This window comes from Homalodisca vitripennis, chromosome 3, assembly GCF_021130785.1.
Source record: "Homalodisca vitripennis isolate AUS2020 chromosome 3, UT_GWSS_2.1, whole genome shotgun sequence".
NCBI lineage: Eukaryota > Metazoa > Arthropoda > Insecta > Hemiptera > Cicadellidae > Homalodisca > Homalodisca vitripennis.
Window position 1 is genome coordinate 45,929,935 of NC_060209.1, and position 13,398 is coordinate 45,943,332.

General features: G+C 31.6%; 1 protein-coding gene across 1 annotated transcript in view; it reads left to right on the forward strand.

The window, feature by feature from the left end:
* Positions 1-12,302, forward strand: part of LOC124356858 (potassium channel subfamily K member 13-like) — an 87,795-nt gene extending 75,493 nt beyond the window's left edge. Inside the window, exons 3-6 of the mRNA XM_046808123.1 lie at positions 167-333; positions 2,128-2,314; positions 3,402-3,690; positions 7,926-12,302. Of these exons, the coding sequence (XP_046664079.1) occupies positions 167-333; positions 2,128-2,314; positions 3,402-3,690; positions 7,926-8,220 (938 nt within the window). The 3' untranslated portion in view covers positions 8,221-12,302. The remainder of the gene's footprint in view (positions 1-166; positions 334-2,127; positions 2,315-3,401; positions 3,691-7,925) is intronic.
* Positions 12,303-13,398: the final 1,096 nt, after the last annotated feature.

A 13,398-nucleotide genomic window follows, 5' to 3' on the forward strand; every position in this document is an offset into this window, starting at 1 on the left:
TTTTATGTGTGCAGGATTCCTAACAGAAACATAAGGACTAAGTACATACAGTGTTTCGGAAAGCAGTATAGTTTTATCAAGAGACTGCATCCAGGCTTAATTAAATGGAACTAAATGTACTGGATAGTTTAGTTAACTCTCACCTATCTCTCTTCTCCCTATCTAGGTTACGGCAACACTACGCCGCAGACTACGGCAGGAAGGGTCGCTGTTATCGCTTACGGGTTCTTGGGTTGTTCCAGTGGCATATTGTTCTTTAACCTCTTCTTAGAAAGAATCATCACTCTTCTTGCTTACATACTGAGATCAATCTACTTACGGAAACTAAATAAGGTATATAAATGTTTCAATTGAGCTATAACGTAGAATATTTTAAAATATTATTTTCATTTTAAACACAATTATTTATTTACCTCATAAAAACTCTAATAATTGATATAAGTAATCGGAAGGACGATTAATGTTGATGTTCATGTAAGTTATTATCAACTATTCGTTTTTGAAATATAGTCATAAATCGGTCACATTAGCGGACTAAGAATAAACTCTGACGTATTATTTGCACTTATTAGCAATTAAGAGATTTTGTAAATAATTTGTTTTATTCCAGAAGTAAGATTATATTCTATTTTATAATTTATTCAATATTTGAGTCATAGCTCTATCGATGCCACATTGTACAAGGTCTCAATCCTTACGAACTATGATAAACATATCTTCCTGTCCTAGTAAAGAAGGCCATAGCCTATTTAAGTAGAAATATTCCTCTCAATCAATTGCAAAATTCATGTAGCAGTATTGTTTAAAGTAATATGCGGTTCTTAAACAGGCATAATCTGCCAGATTTCGTCTGGCAAGCAAACTTATTTAAATACCTTCTGACACTACTGCCTTACTGCTATTACTGACATTATAACTATACAATTAAAGTGTCCATATAAAAAAATATGAAAGAAAATGTTTCACTTGCAATATACAGTTTATAGTCCACTGAAACCTTTTTTAAATGGAAGTTGTGTTTTCATTAAAAGTTAAAGTAGCTTGGATGTGCACAATATTTTATTTTATTTTTTTACTAACAAGTTTCGGTAGGATCTCTCTCTCTCTGTTCTAGCTGACAATGTTAATAATAAGTTGATTGCTGCCTTCGTTATGTTTTAACGTTTTGGAGCTTTTGGCCCCATCTAATAAGATTTTGATTATTTTCATAAGGATCTGAAATTAAACACAATTATACGATCTGAAATAATACACCTCATCATATCTGAGAAGGTCTATTTTCAGATCTGTTGTTCATATCTGATTGAATAAGTCGTACATTTTTGTAATAGAAGCAGACCTATATAATGTTGAAACTCAGTCAGCCTGTGAGTGTAAAAATTATCTCCAGTTCACCTTCCTCGTAGTGCAGCTGTCACAGACTCCTGAAATCTGTAGTCACGTTCGTCTGAACTCTTGACATCGTTTCGATATCAGAGACACATACACTACAAAAATAGTGAATAAATACGATGAAATAGCAAAATAAACATTATTGTTCTTTTGATTAGAAAATGAGAATACCTCTAGATTCTATATTTTGTTGCTTAGGGTCTCTGGTTTAAAAATTATATAAAGAGTCCATTTTGAGCTTCTTTGTCACCGAATGTTTTTGGAATCTGTAACAGCGTCACATTCCAGACGCTAGACTAAGAGAAAGGTGCACTTGAGTTAAACTCAACATCACATTAAAGCAACCCTTCCCACCATAGATACGTTATGTGTAGAAAGCTCGGTTGCTCCACCACCCTTAGATATCGCCTCTAAAACATTCTAGTAGACTGAATTGTGCACCTGACAATGAGAATATCTCTACAACTAGATTATAAAATGGTTCCATACTGTATCTTGGAACCATTATTTATACGTAGACTTCTAAAGATTGGGCTGTCCTTAAGTTGCACATTTTAAGACTAGATGATATTAGGAGCCAGGTGATACTGTGCTCGTAGGTTTTAAAATACTAGGTCTCTGGCTGAAATCTAGCTTGATCTTGCAGCATATGACCCAAGGATCTTGCTGTAGTGTAGTGTTTCACATTATGTCCTTATTTATCTGAAAAGAAACTACCAGCTTTACTTGTTGCAGGAAGGTCAGGAGGTAGATGAAGACGACAGCCTGGACGACTGGAAGCCCAGTGTCTACTGGGTGATGCTATGTCTTGTGGTGGCTTCAGTCGTTGTCGCTGGATGTGCCTCGGCACTCTACTGCCCCCTGGAGAACTGGACCTTCTTCGAGTCCCTCTACTTCTGCTTCGTCTCGTTCGCTACTATTGGTAATTGTTATTTTAAACATTAATTAAGTATATGGTTGAATCTATATCCAGGTATCATTTAGTTCATGTTCAAATATTGAAATATTCAGTTCTGAGTATCTTATTTATATTCCTGGAGAATATTAGTATAATTATCCATATTTGCAAGTCATCAAATGTAATATAATTGTCCAAAATAAGATTATTACAGTTTTAAAATGTATTACTTATTATAAAAAAAACTATATCATATGAAACTTTATTATTAGGAATGTTTCAGGGCTTGATCTGTAAAAGAAAAAAGGTTATTTTCTATTACTTATCTTTAATTTACTTTTGTGGAACCAAACAAATAAATTTCACGACAGTAGCAAATCCAGACAGTAAACCACATCTAGTAGTCATCCGCGCTAATTTTTGCGTTGGTTCAAAATGGTAGCGTTTCAAAAGCGTTAAATTATCAGTAGATATTATGTGCAGTAAAATCCATCAGTAGACCTCGTTCTTGTCTATATAGAAATGAAGATTCATACAAAATTTAAATTCGACAGACGCAATCTTTCTCGAGATATCTTGCAACATGATTCATTCACATTTTTGTTCCTTAAATTAGGTTTCATATCAGTGCCTTAATAATAAAAGTCTACACTCCAAGTAAACATCCAATGATACTCAATGTATTGGATAGTTAGGCCTCGTGTATTAATGTCCCAGATGTTAAAATATCTTATGAGTCTACTAATTTTATTTCCAAATTGAATTGTCCTGCTATTTCATTGTTGCCATAGTGGTTACTAATTCTTATTAGTAGGTTAGGTTAGGTTAGGTTATGTAAAAATATTCTCCAACACAAGTCGCCGTATTCCATTGAGTGACATACATAATCATAGAACTCGGTGTGCCTCTTATAAAAATGAAGAGTCTTGCACAATTTAAAGTTTATAGGTTAGTCAATTTCCAAGATTACGTGCGGCCAGATAGATAGAAAGACATCTATCGCTAACGCTCAGCTATGTAAACTTAGAAAAATCCAGGATGCTACAAAACCTAAAACTAAATGTTAATTATTTATTTGTTGACTGCTGTGTTAAACAGCTTCTCTGTACAGGGTTCGGAGACTATGTAACGACACAAGGCCCCGAGTATCCGTACCCAGAGTTGTACAGGGTGGCTAACTTCCTGCTCCTGGTGCTGGGCTGTTGCTGTATATACTCGCTGTTCAACGTGACCAGTATCGTGGTGAAGCAGGCTCTCAACTGGGTGATTCTACACTTGGACTGTCAGTGCTGCGACCGCCAGGGCAAGGCTGGCAGGATGCTGAGGCGTCACTCGCTACGGCTCCAGCAGAGGAGGCGTTCCAGTATTACCTATCCCAGAAGTCTCCGCAAATCTACCAGGTAATACTTCTAGATATAAATGTTGTACAACAGTTACAAAACCTCCAACTACAGCATTTAAATTGTGAATGTGTTGGCTCTAAACTATCATAATATAAAAACGTTTACCAAGTTAACTACACTTGTGTGTAATCGACGTTTTTTTCGTTATTCGTTGTCATAACTTAGATCAAGGTTCAATAATTTTAATATTCCAAGGTTTGTTTTACATTAAGACTTGTATTCTAAATTTTATATAATTTTATTTAAAACTAGTGTGAGTTTAATTACTTGTTACGGAATTATTTATGATTTACAAAGTATAATATAGCACAGGTAGGTTGGTGATAGCAAACTGTTGACGTATAAATACTTTCATGGCCCTTTATTCATTCAATCAGTAAACAAAAATAAAATCAATTTATACTTTTATTTTTAGGAACTCACAATTTTAACAGTTGTATTAGATCTCACGAAGTATCTATTCTTAAGAATCTTTCACATTAGGTGTAAAGAATAGCCAATGTTATACAGGTTAATATAAGTTGTTTAGAGCTATATCAACAACATCATATATAGAATACTTGTTTAATTTACGATTATTAAATATTTCATTATTAAATACTCTTCTAATTTATCAAACTAAATTAAATATTGATGTTGATACTTTTCTTTAGCATTTTTAAATTTGAGTTTAATCCTTTGTAATTTGGAGTTTAATATTTTGTAAATTTGAGTTTATCTTCTGTAAATTGGTGTTGTGCATTAAAAGGAAAAGTTGCTGGTTATCAATAATTTAAGAACATTATGATTAAAATAAGTGTAAATTTACTTCTCTTACTTTTATTTTAGGAATTATTTGTACCACTAAATTATATATCGGAATTACTTATTGCTTGGTGAATATGAAGGCTTTAGCGAATCTCGGGAAACATTCCGAAGACATGGCTGACGGTAAAGTAAACATGAAGAAAATTTGTAATCTCAAATAAAATAAGAGTGTGAACGGTTTCCGTGAAAATGGCTGGGAAAAGGCGAAGATCTTCAATTTCTTTTGTCGAAAAATGCATTGAACGTTTGCAGTCTCTTGTCTATTCCGGTTGCCACGTAATCGAAAAATTTCAGATTCATATTTTTATCCGATCACTTAAAAAAAAATAAAAAATCTGTGTCCAAGTTTATTGAGTTAGTAAAGACATTGTAGAAGACCAAATGAATCACACACTGATAAAATTCAACAGAAAAGTATTGTAGATTTTTTTTAAATCGTCATCACTGAAAGCGAATAGTTTATTTTTAGTATAGTTTTGAACTAATATCTCAAAATAATAAGTAAAAAAGAATTTCACAAGATAAAAATTCAGGAAAAAATTTAAAATATTTTTGGATTTTAAAATGCAATGAGGATTTAACTGTTAGTTTTCCTGAGTTACAGAGAAGGAACTGAGAGATAAATCTCTTCATGTTATTGTCCGGGACTTCCATATTGATGACTCTTGTCAGTTCAAGAACGCTATTCATTACAGTTTGTCTTTTTGAAAGAGTAAAATTTGCTATCTAATCCTAAGCATACTTTGCCCAAATAGTAATATAATATTACTGCCAAATAATAGAGTACATCTACGATTAATAATAGAGGCATAACTTTCTTTTCTGGATTCCTTTATTAATAGTACAACAAATGTATTGTGTTTTTAATGTGCCTTTTGTTTTATAATAATTGTGGTAAGTTAACAATACCATTTAATTTACTTTATTAAGAGTTGTTGATAAATTTTAATAATAAAACTAGATAAACCCTTAATTGTAAAACTAATTTTAATGCACTTTAAAAAAAAGTTGGGACTACTGTTCCTGTTTTTACCCTTTTCTTAATATTCTTATTGACACCATGTATCGCGTAACAGGCTTCGCTAAGATCGCGTGCGTAATTTCAAGCCTATAGCTCATTTTACTCGAGATTTCCTGAGATGACATAGATAGACGCAAATCATGAAGAAAAGAAATTTTTCATCCTCCAGGCCGGCAAAAAAACCGGTTGTCTGTAAAGTCGGTTTACTGACGATAGTTGAACGTGACAACGTCATAAGAATATTTTTGAAAATTTAATTGTAATTTCTTGTAAAAAAGTAATAATATTGCATAATTCATTATAAGAATAAACTGTGATTAAATTATTGTTCATAAATCTTAAATTTAAAATTTGAAACATCAATAAAATTGTTGTAACTTTAGCTTTTAAAAAGCCCGCCTCAATTTGTTTGATATGTACAGGAGAAAATTGTTCCCTTTGACAGCTGGCTGGTCCAACCTGTCATTTCAGACACGTTGTTATGATATGTGTAAGATTTAATATTTATGTTTTAATTTTTTTTAATCATAGCTACTCTCGATGATTATTTCGATCTAATAGTAAAGCCATTGAACTTTTACTCATCGTGAAATAGTTCTGTTAACTTAATGTTATAGTTTTGTCAATTATAGCATAACCTACAATCGCTGCATTAGCTGGACCGATGCTGGGCCACGCCCTGTCACTCTATTTCTATTTCTGTATTTCTTTTTACTGCACGAATAATTTACATGTGCTAATATGCCACACGTTAAAATCTCATATGGTTGAGCCCAACGTATCTACAAATTTATTTACTGTACTTCTTTTTCCTTTGTCGTCATGGTTACAGATAAGACCAATGTAAAAAGCTCGGCCAAATTTCACGGAGTGACATGCATCGTCGTGCAAATTTTTAAATCTATAGATTAGTCGTTTTATAGATATCGTGCGGGCAGACTGTTAGAAATTAAAATTTGCAGCTATACGAGTAGTAAGCTTCACTAACGCTTAGCCAAAAGTAAAATTTCCAGTGTCACGATTATAATTAACGCTTAGCTAATTGTTTAAAATATTTCTAATAAACTATTCAAACTGAAACCGTCTAAATGTAAATTATTATGGAAACTATCGAGATAAATACGCAAGTGTAATAACAAACTGAGTGACTTTATAACAAAGAGGTTATTGCTTTCGTTTTTAATTAAAATTTCAAATAATATTGTTTATACAGTGTCGCATCACAATTACCTGTATCCCAGTAGTGAGTTTCTTGGCTTTGGTGACTAATGGAACTGTGGTTTACACAATCCCTTGGTGTAAGAGAAGATTGTGAGCTTGATGTAATTTATGTGAGGCATCCAACCTTATCTTGGATGTTTCATCAAGTTGTAGTTGCTCCAGTAATATAACTCTGTGGATATCTTGGAGTAGCTATAAACTTAGGATATTATACCATTCTGTGTAATTTACATGACCTTGTAAGTTAGTGCACAACTACAATTACTTAGTATATTTAAATTTCCATATTGCTGGAAGAAACTAATGATTAATGAACTAATGGAAGAAATTAATGAAAGCGATGTTTCGTAATGAATGGACGAGTGTTATTGAACTTCTCATTGTTTTAATACGACATAAAGCTAATGAATTGAGAATCCTGAAAGCTCAAAATCGGTATCCATGTTTTTTGTTTAGAGTTTCATTAGAAAGAGAAGAAATATTTTCCCCAAACTGTTTTTACACTTATTTATTTTAATCATCCTCAAACGGAAGGTTTGGTAATTAAAAACTGTTCATATTTTTTTTATTATTTTGTTATTTTAAAACATTTAGAAAATAATAATTTGGTGAGGTTGTAATTATATTTTATCAAGCTGAACTAATTACTAACTACATGGACTTATACGGGAAAGTATATGCTCAGCAATGATATGTTACCAATACAGAATAAAAGACAATCCTAAAAGCACTGTTTTAATATTTTGTGATATATTATTTTGGAGATAATTTTTTAATAGCTTAGCAGTGGTGTTCATTAATATTGCAAAGGATAGTATTATGTAATTAGAATAAGTGAAATTTTGTCTGAAGTTATAAATAATATTATAATTCCCATATTTATTAAATTATTTAGTCTTAAAAATGAGACTGCATTGTAACTTAAACAATTTAACAATAAAGTAAGTTGTTATTTAGTCTATATTTAAAAATGACCTGGAAACCACCACGCAATAAAACATTACAATGTTTTAACACACAAATATTTTCAGTACATTTTTGATTAAAGTAGTTTAATTGATATATAACGGGAAGAAAGCACTTACGACTGTTTTAACAGTACGGAAAGTCGCCTTACAGGTTTAGAGTGTATCATAAAATCAGACATAGAAGTAATTCTTGACAGCCATGTTATATGTTGTAGGACGAAGCGTACGCCGATGTGTGACGTCGTGGCCGAAACTGACTCGGCTGGTTACGATTCAGAGGCGGGGGTAGACTCCAAGGGTCGCCGACTCTCGGGTGAAATGATCTCCATGAAAGACTTCCTGACATCCAACAAGGTGTCACTGGCGGTGATGCAGAAACAGCTGTACGAGACGGCGATGATGCAGCGGGGCTACGGTGACGACAAGTCGGGTGGCAAGTTCACTCCGGGGACCGTAGGGCCGCTGGCCATCGTCACCCAGAAGTTAGGGGACAGCTCCGCCAGCAGATAGCCCGGCGGCGTCAAGTAGGAGGCAGACACAAGGCTGTGATTAGGCTAGACCGCTTCTACAATTATATTCTAAATAGTTGACTGTTGGTGCAGTGAAACTGTTGTTTGGTGGCGTTGAGTTTTAAGTGGTCTATGTTGGTCTCCGTTTCAGAAAAATATGAGAAAAAGTATTAATTTAACTCTCAAGGTTATCAGTTGTGTAAGATTCTCCTCAAATACAACCAAAAAGGTTTATACTAGACCTCACTCAATATACGAGTAAATAGTTATATACCTCTTTAACAAATATTCAATTGGTGAATGCACATATTTTTATAATGGCACAGCAGTTAGTCCTAGGTGCAGTTGATAAATTCAACAGTTGTGTTGATTCGTGGATTTATTTGAAGAATTTTATGCACTTATAAATGCTAAATGAACGATTGCGTTATACTGAAATGTAAAGACATGTAGAAAATTAAGAGCCATATTTTTTGTTGTCCCTGTTCTATATTTATGACGTAACAGAAAGTAAAAGTTCCTTTCTGTAGAATGATTTGTTTTTTTACTGTAAATACGTCATCTGCAGGAGGATAATAAAACTATTAACCATAACGCGTTCCTTACAGCACTACCAGTGCAGCCAGTGATTCCTTAAAGTTGTCTAGCAGATAAAAAAATTGAAGAGTATTTCATTTGATTGCTCAAAGTAAATATAAATATAAGTTTTTTTTTAGAAATAACATTGAAAAAGAAATAATATCTCTCAAAAGTGAATAGATGATTAGATTCAAAAGAATATAATGCTAATGGATTCTAAAGTAAAATGATCTGATATCTAAGATGTGTCTAAAGAACTTTTTTTAAACACGGAAGAGTAAGTTTAAGAAAGGCAGTCCATTTGAGAATATAATTTCAATATACTCATTGTTAATGTCGAGGAATTAAACCTCATTCACTGGATTTCATAAATACAATGTATACAAGCCTTCTTAATTTGCATTGTCAGTATTTACAGACATTGTAAAAAGGTAGGAACTAGAAACGAAACTGAACTCTGCTTGATTTACGAACTAGAAAAGGGGTATGTATTGTATGGTTTAAATTAATAGAAATAATATTTAATTTGTTTTAATGTACCAAAATGTATATTTTTATTTTCTTTACATATTTATAATCGGAATTTACCATTTCGGTTCTTGCTCTCTAATTATTTTTTTTTAAAGAGTATCTCAATTTTGTTGGTGATTTTCAAGAACCTGAAGAAAATTATAGCAGTTATCTTAAAACTATTAAATTGCTGTTGCATATTTTTGCCCCAAGTTACATCAAGTAACGGCTATTGATTATGTGTAATTACAAACACTTTAAGCTACGATTTGGAGGATTTATAAATCTTTAAGTAAGAGCTCAAAATAAACTAAACAATGTGGAACCGGCAACAAATTGTTGATTAGATTTACGTACAAATTAGGTTAATAATTCAATACTGTTATCTCGATTGTCGTTACTCTTTTCGTCTTGAATAGTTTTAGATTTGCTAGAAATATTAAAAAAAAAAATACCTTAATGAAAGCGAGATTAAGAGAAAAACCTCATTATTCAGCACTAAACGTCGCTCACCTATTAAACCAATTATTCAATAGTATTTCACTTTGAAAATTAAAAACGTATTAAATAAATGCGCGTGCACTTATTATCCTTTTATTACTTTTACACCTAAATAAAAAATGTTGATTATATAGAAAAACAAACATGGATTTTAACAATTTATTAATATGAGAATCAATGCACATTTGTTGCATTTGGGTAAAAAGAAAGTAAACTTGTCAAAATTATTATGAATATTAATTCGTGTAGTATAGTTAAATTGACATTAAAAAACTATTTAAGCTATATTCTTTCAGACTATAACTTTATACGTGTTACAAAGTTACTATAATAAATATAGAGACTGAGATCTTGCATGTAACAAGTTCTAATGAACATAAAAGTTGATATAAATGACTTAATGTCGTAGTTCTTTATATTTGAATATTTTAAGGAGTTACATAAATATATCATTTTAATATTACTCATAATCTACACACTGCTATGTTTATGTGCGTAGGAGATCATCCAAAAGATGATTATTTTACATTTACAATACTAATAGGTGTACATATTTTAATTATTTTTGAAAATATTAGTAAACTGAAGATTTTAAATTAAATATATTGCAAAATAACCACTGTTAAATATGTTTATACATCCTTAAAATAACGTTTGTACATGTTTGCAAAACTATTTTTTTCGTGAGTGACATGAAAAATTAAACTAGTTCTAAAGATCCTAAATATATGTTATATTAGACAAATAAACTATGAGCTGACAAATATGATGGTTTTCCAAATTATACCACTATACTTTCAACTTGAACATTGGGTCTGGGATTGCATTTATTGAAAGTTAGGTCTACCTTAAATGTAACCATACATCTTGTTGTGTGTTTGAGTAAAAAGAAAACAGGGCACCAAACTTGTGACAGTGTATAGCCTATTGCACATTCAGAGGCATCTCTTTTCCACTATAAATTGTGCTCTAGCCTGGATAGGTTCTTCAGTTCCAACTGCTATATCTTCTTTCAACTGTTGGAATGCATTGATAGCTACAACTGTAGTTTTATTGGATGATAGAGAGGTCTTATCTTCTCAAATTTGAATAAAGCTTGAATAGTGAAAGAATATACCTTGGTAACGATGTAGAGAGTGGATATCCTGAGGCACTTTCAACCTGAGTGAATGTTGACGGCGATCTGAATCAGGCCGAGCTTGAGTTCTTGAAATGACATTGCCCAAGAGAAGAATCAATTTCTGAGCAAAGGAGCATTTGTCTATATTCCAAGTCAAATTGATTTTCATTCTTTGGGACTTCAAGAATTTTTTGAAAGTTTAAATTGTGATATGCTTGTTTTTTTCCTCCAATCGTCACATAATCAAGATATTCTACATTGCATTTAAAATTTTCTTTTCTGATTACAGAGTCCAAAATCCTTTGAAAACCATAAAAAATGTGTAACTTCAAAGAGAATCCTTCAAAATTGCTAGAGCTGATCACTTGCCTCATAAGCCGAATGGCCATGGTTATGTTCTTCAATTTGGAAGGCTCTCTGGAGATCTATTGAACTGAATGTACTTAACCTAGAAATACAATTTACAATAACTTATCTTGGCAATACACTCCACGCATCTAGCATAGTAAAACGGTTTATAATTATTGAGTAGTCAATACACGGTCGCTTCATTATTCCTTCCCCTCAATAACAATCACCTTGGTTGGGCATGTTAAAGAGCATTGTCCAAAAACTCCTGTAGAGAGGAGCCTCTCAGTTTATTTTTTGATACCCTTCAGATCTTCCTCAGAACGGCATGATTTAACTGCAATTGGTTTAAAGTCTGGAATTAAGGTTCTTAAATTCATATACATTAAGGTTAATTGTAAATAAATAAATATGTTTAATTTAGTGGGGTGCTTTTCATATTTTACTAGGTATACGATGTTATACAACTATTATTCTGTTAAGTTTACCTGGTTATACATTATGAAAAAATATATTGTATAATAATAAGTAGTACAAAAGCTACGTACCATATAAGGAAAACCACTTACACCGTTGCATATTTTTAGAAAGCGCTTATTAGGAAAAATATACATAGAACTACTAGTAACAGATCTAGAATATGAGAAACATGATTATGATATATAGAACATGTTAGTTGTACTATATTTTGTTGTTGAAAGGAAACAATAATAATTATTTTATATATAATTTCGCTTAAAAAATAAAATTCAAAGATTTTATCATGTATATCTGCACATAAATAAAACTATATAACTTATTTTTAGTTTACATGTGTGTGTCTGTTGATAAAGTAAAGACCTCCTATTTTATATAGTGCAAGATTGAATAGTTATAGAGTATTGAGTATTTTGCAAACTATTTAGCAAATTTTAATTATTTAGTTACTTAATTTAATATTAGCTGTATATTTTAAGAAATTTTACTACTGCCAAAGTGAGAAAATCATATTTGTTAGAATTAAAGATTGAAAACGTATATTTGAAGTGCTTGTAAGATTTTAATTTAACCTGTAGCATAGACCCACAACAGGGTTACTATTTAAAAAATATTTTTGAATGCACTCAAGAACCACGTAAACATTAAACAATATTAGGAAGTGGAAAGATAAATGTGATGCTACTTACGGCAGATAAAGTTTAAATTAATAACGAAATCCTCAACTTTATAAAGGGATAATATATATTGCAGTACCTCATTTTCACTTTAATAACATCAAAGGAAATACAGTGTCACTTTACTATCTTCATAAGAGTTACAGAAAAATATACGAGTATTTGGATTAGCATCTCACCTTCAATCTCAGAATTAGACTTCTCTGATGATATAGTTATAGTTGAAATAACGAGTAAAACTAAACTTACAGAGAACCTTAACAAACCTTCCGGCTCCGTCGGGAAAAGGTAGATTTCACATGTGGCCGTCATATCTATATATCAAACTGAAGATGTATTATTATTTTAATTCGAACAACACTGATGGGACAGAAAATGTCGATGTTGGTATGTTAATACTCGTATAATCATAACACTCCCAAAAGATCTTGAAACCTTACAAAACTAATACTTTTGTAGCTTAATTAATGTTTTTGTAAAATCCTGGGCTAGATGCAATTAAAATTAATCTTACATTATGTTTGGAAATATATTTGATTCATAAAAGTTTAGTTGGATACTTCCATAATTATAAATGGCCAGCATTTTAAAACCTTAAGAGTTATTAATTTTAAAACAAATAAGAATAATTTGGCTTGAAATTGCATGAGAAATGTAATAAAGTGTATGCAATTCGTAACATAATTTTAATGTATGTTATGTATTATCCAGGATAAAAATTTTGTACGAATGCAAATGAATGCCATCTTACAATTGTTTTTGGTTAAGAATTACCAAAAAAATCTTGTAGCTTTATGCAAATATTGCCTATGTACCAGCTTTAGTCTCAATCTACTAAGAACTCAGGTAAGTACCGTGTTCAAAAGTATTCTCGCAATATTGTATATTATTTCGAATTTTGTGCACCCAAAATCTGGAACCCTTACGAGACATAAATACACACGTAAGCATAAATATGATTATAAAG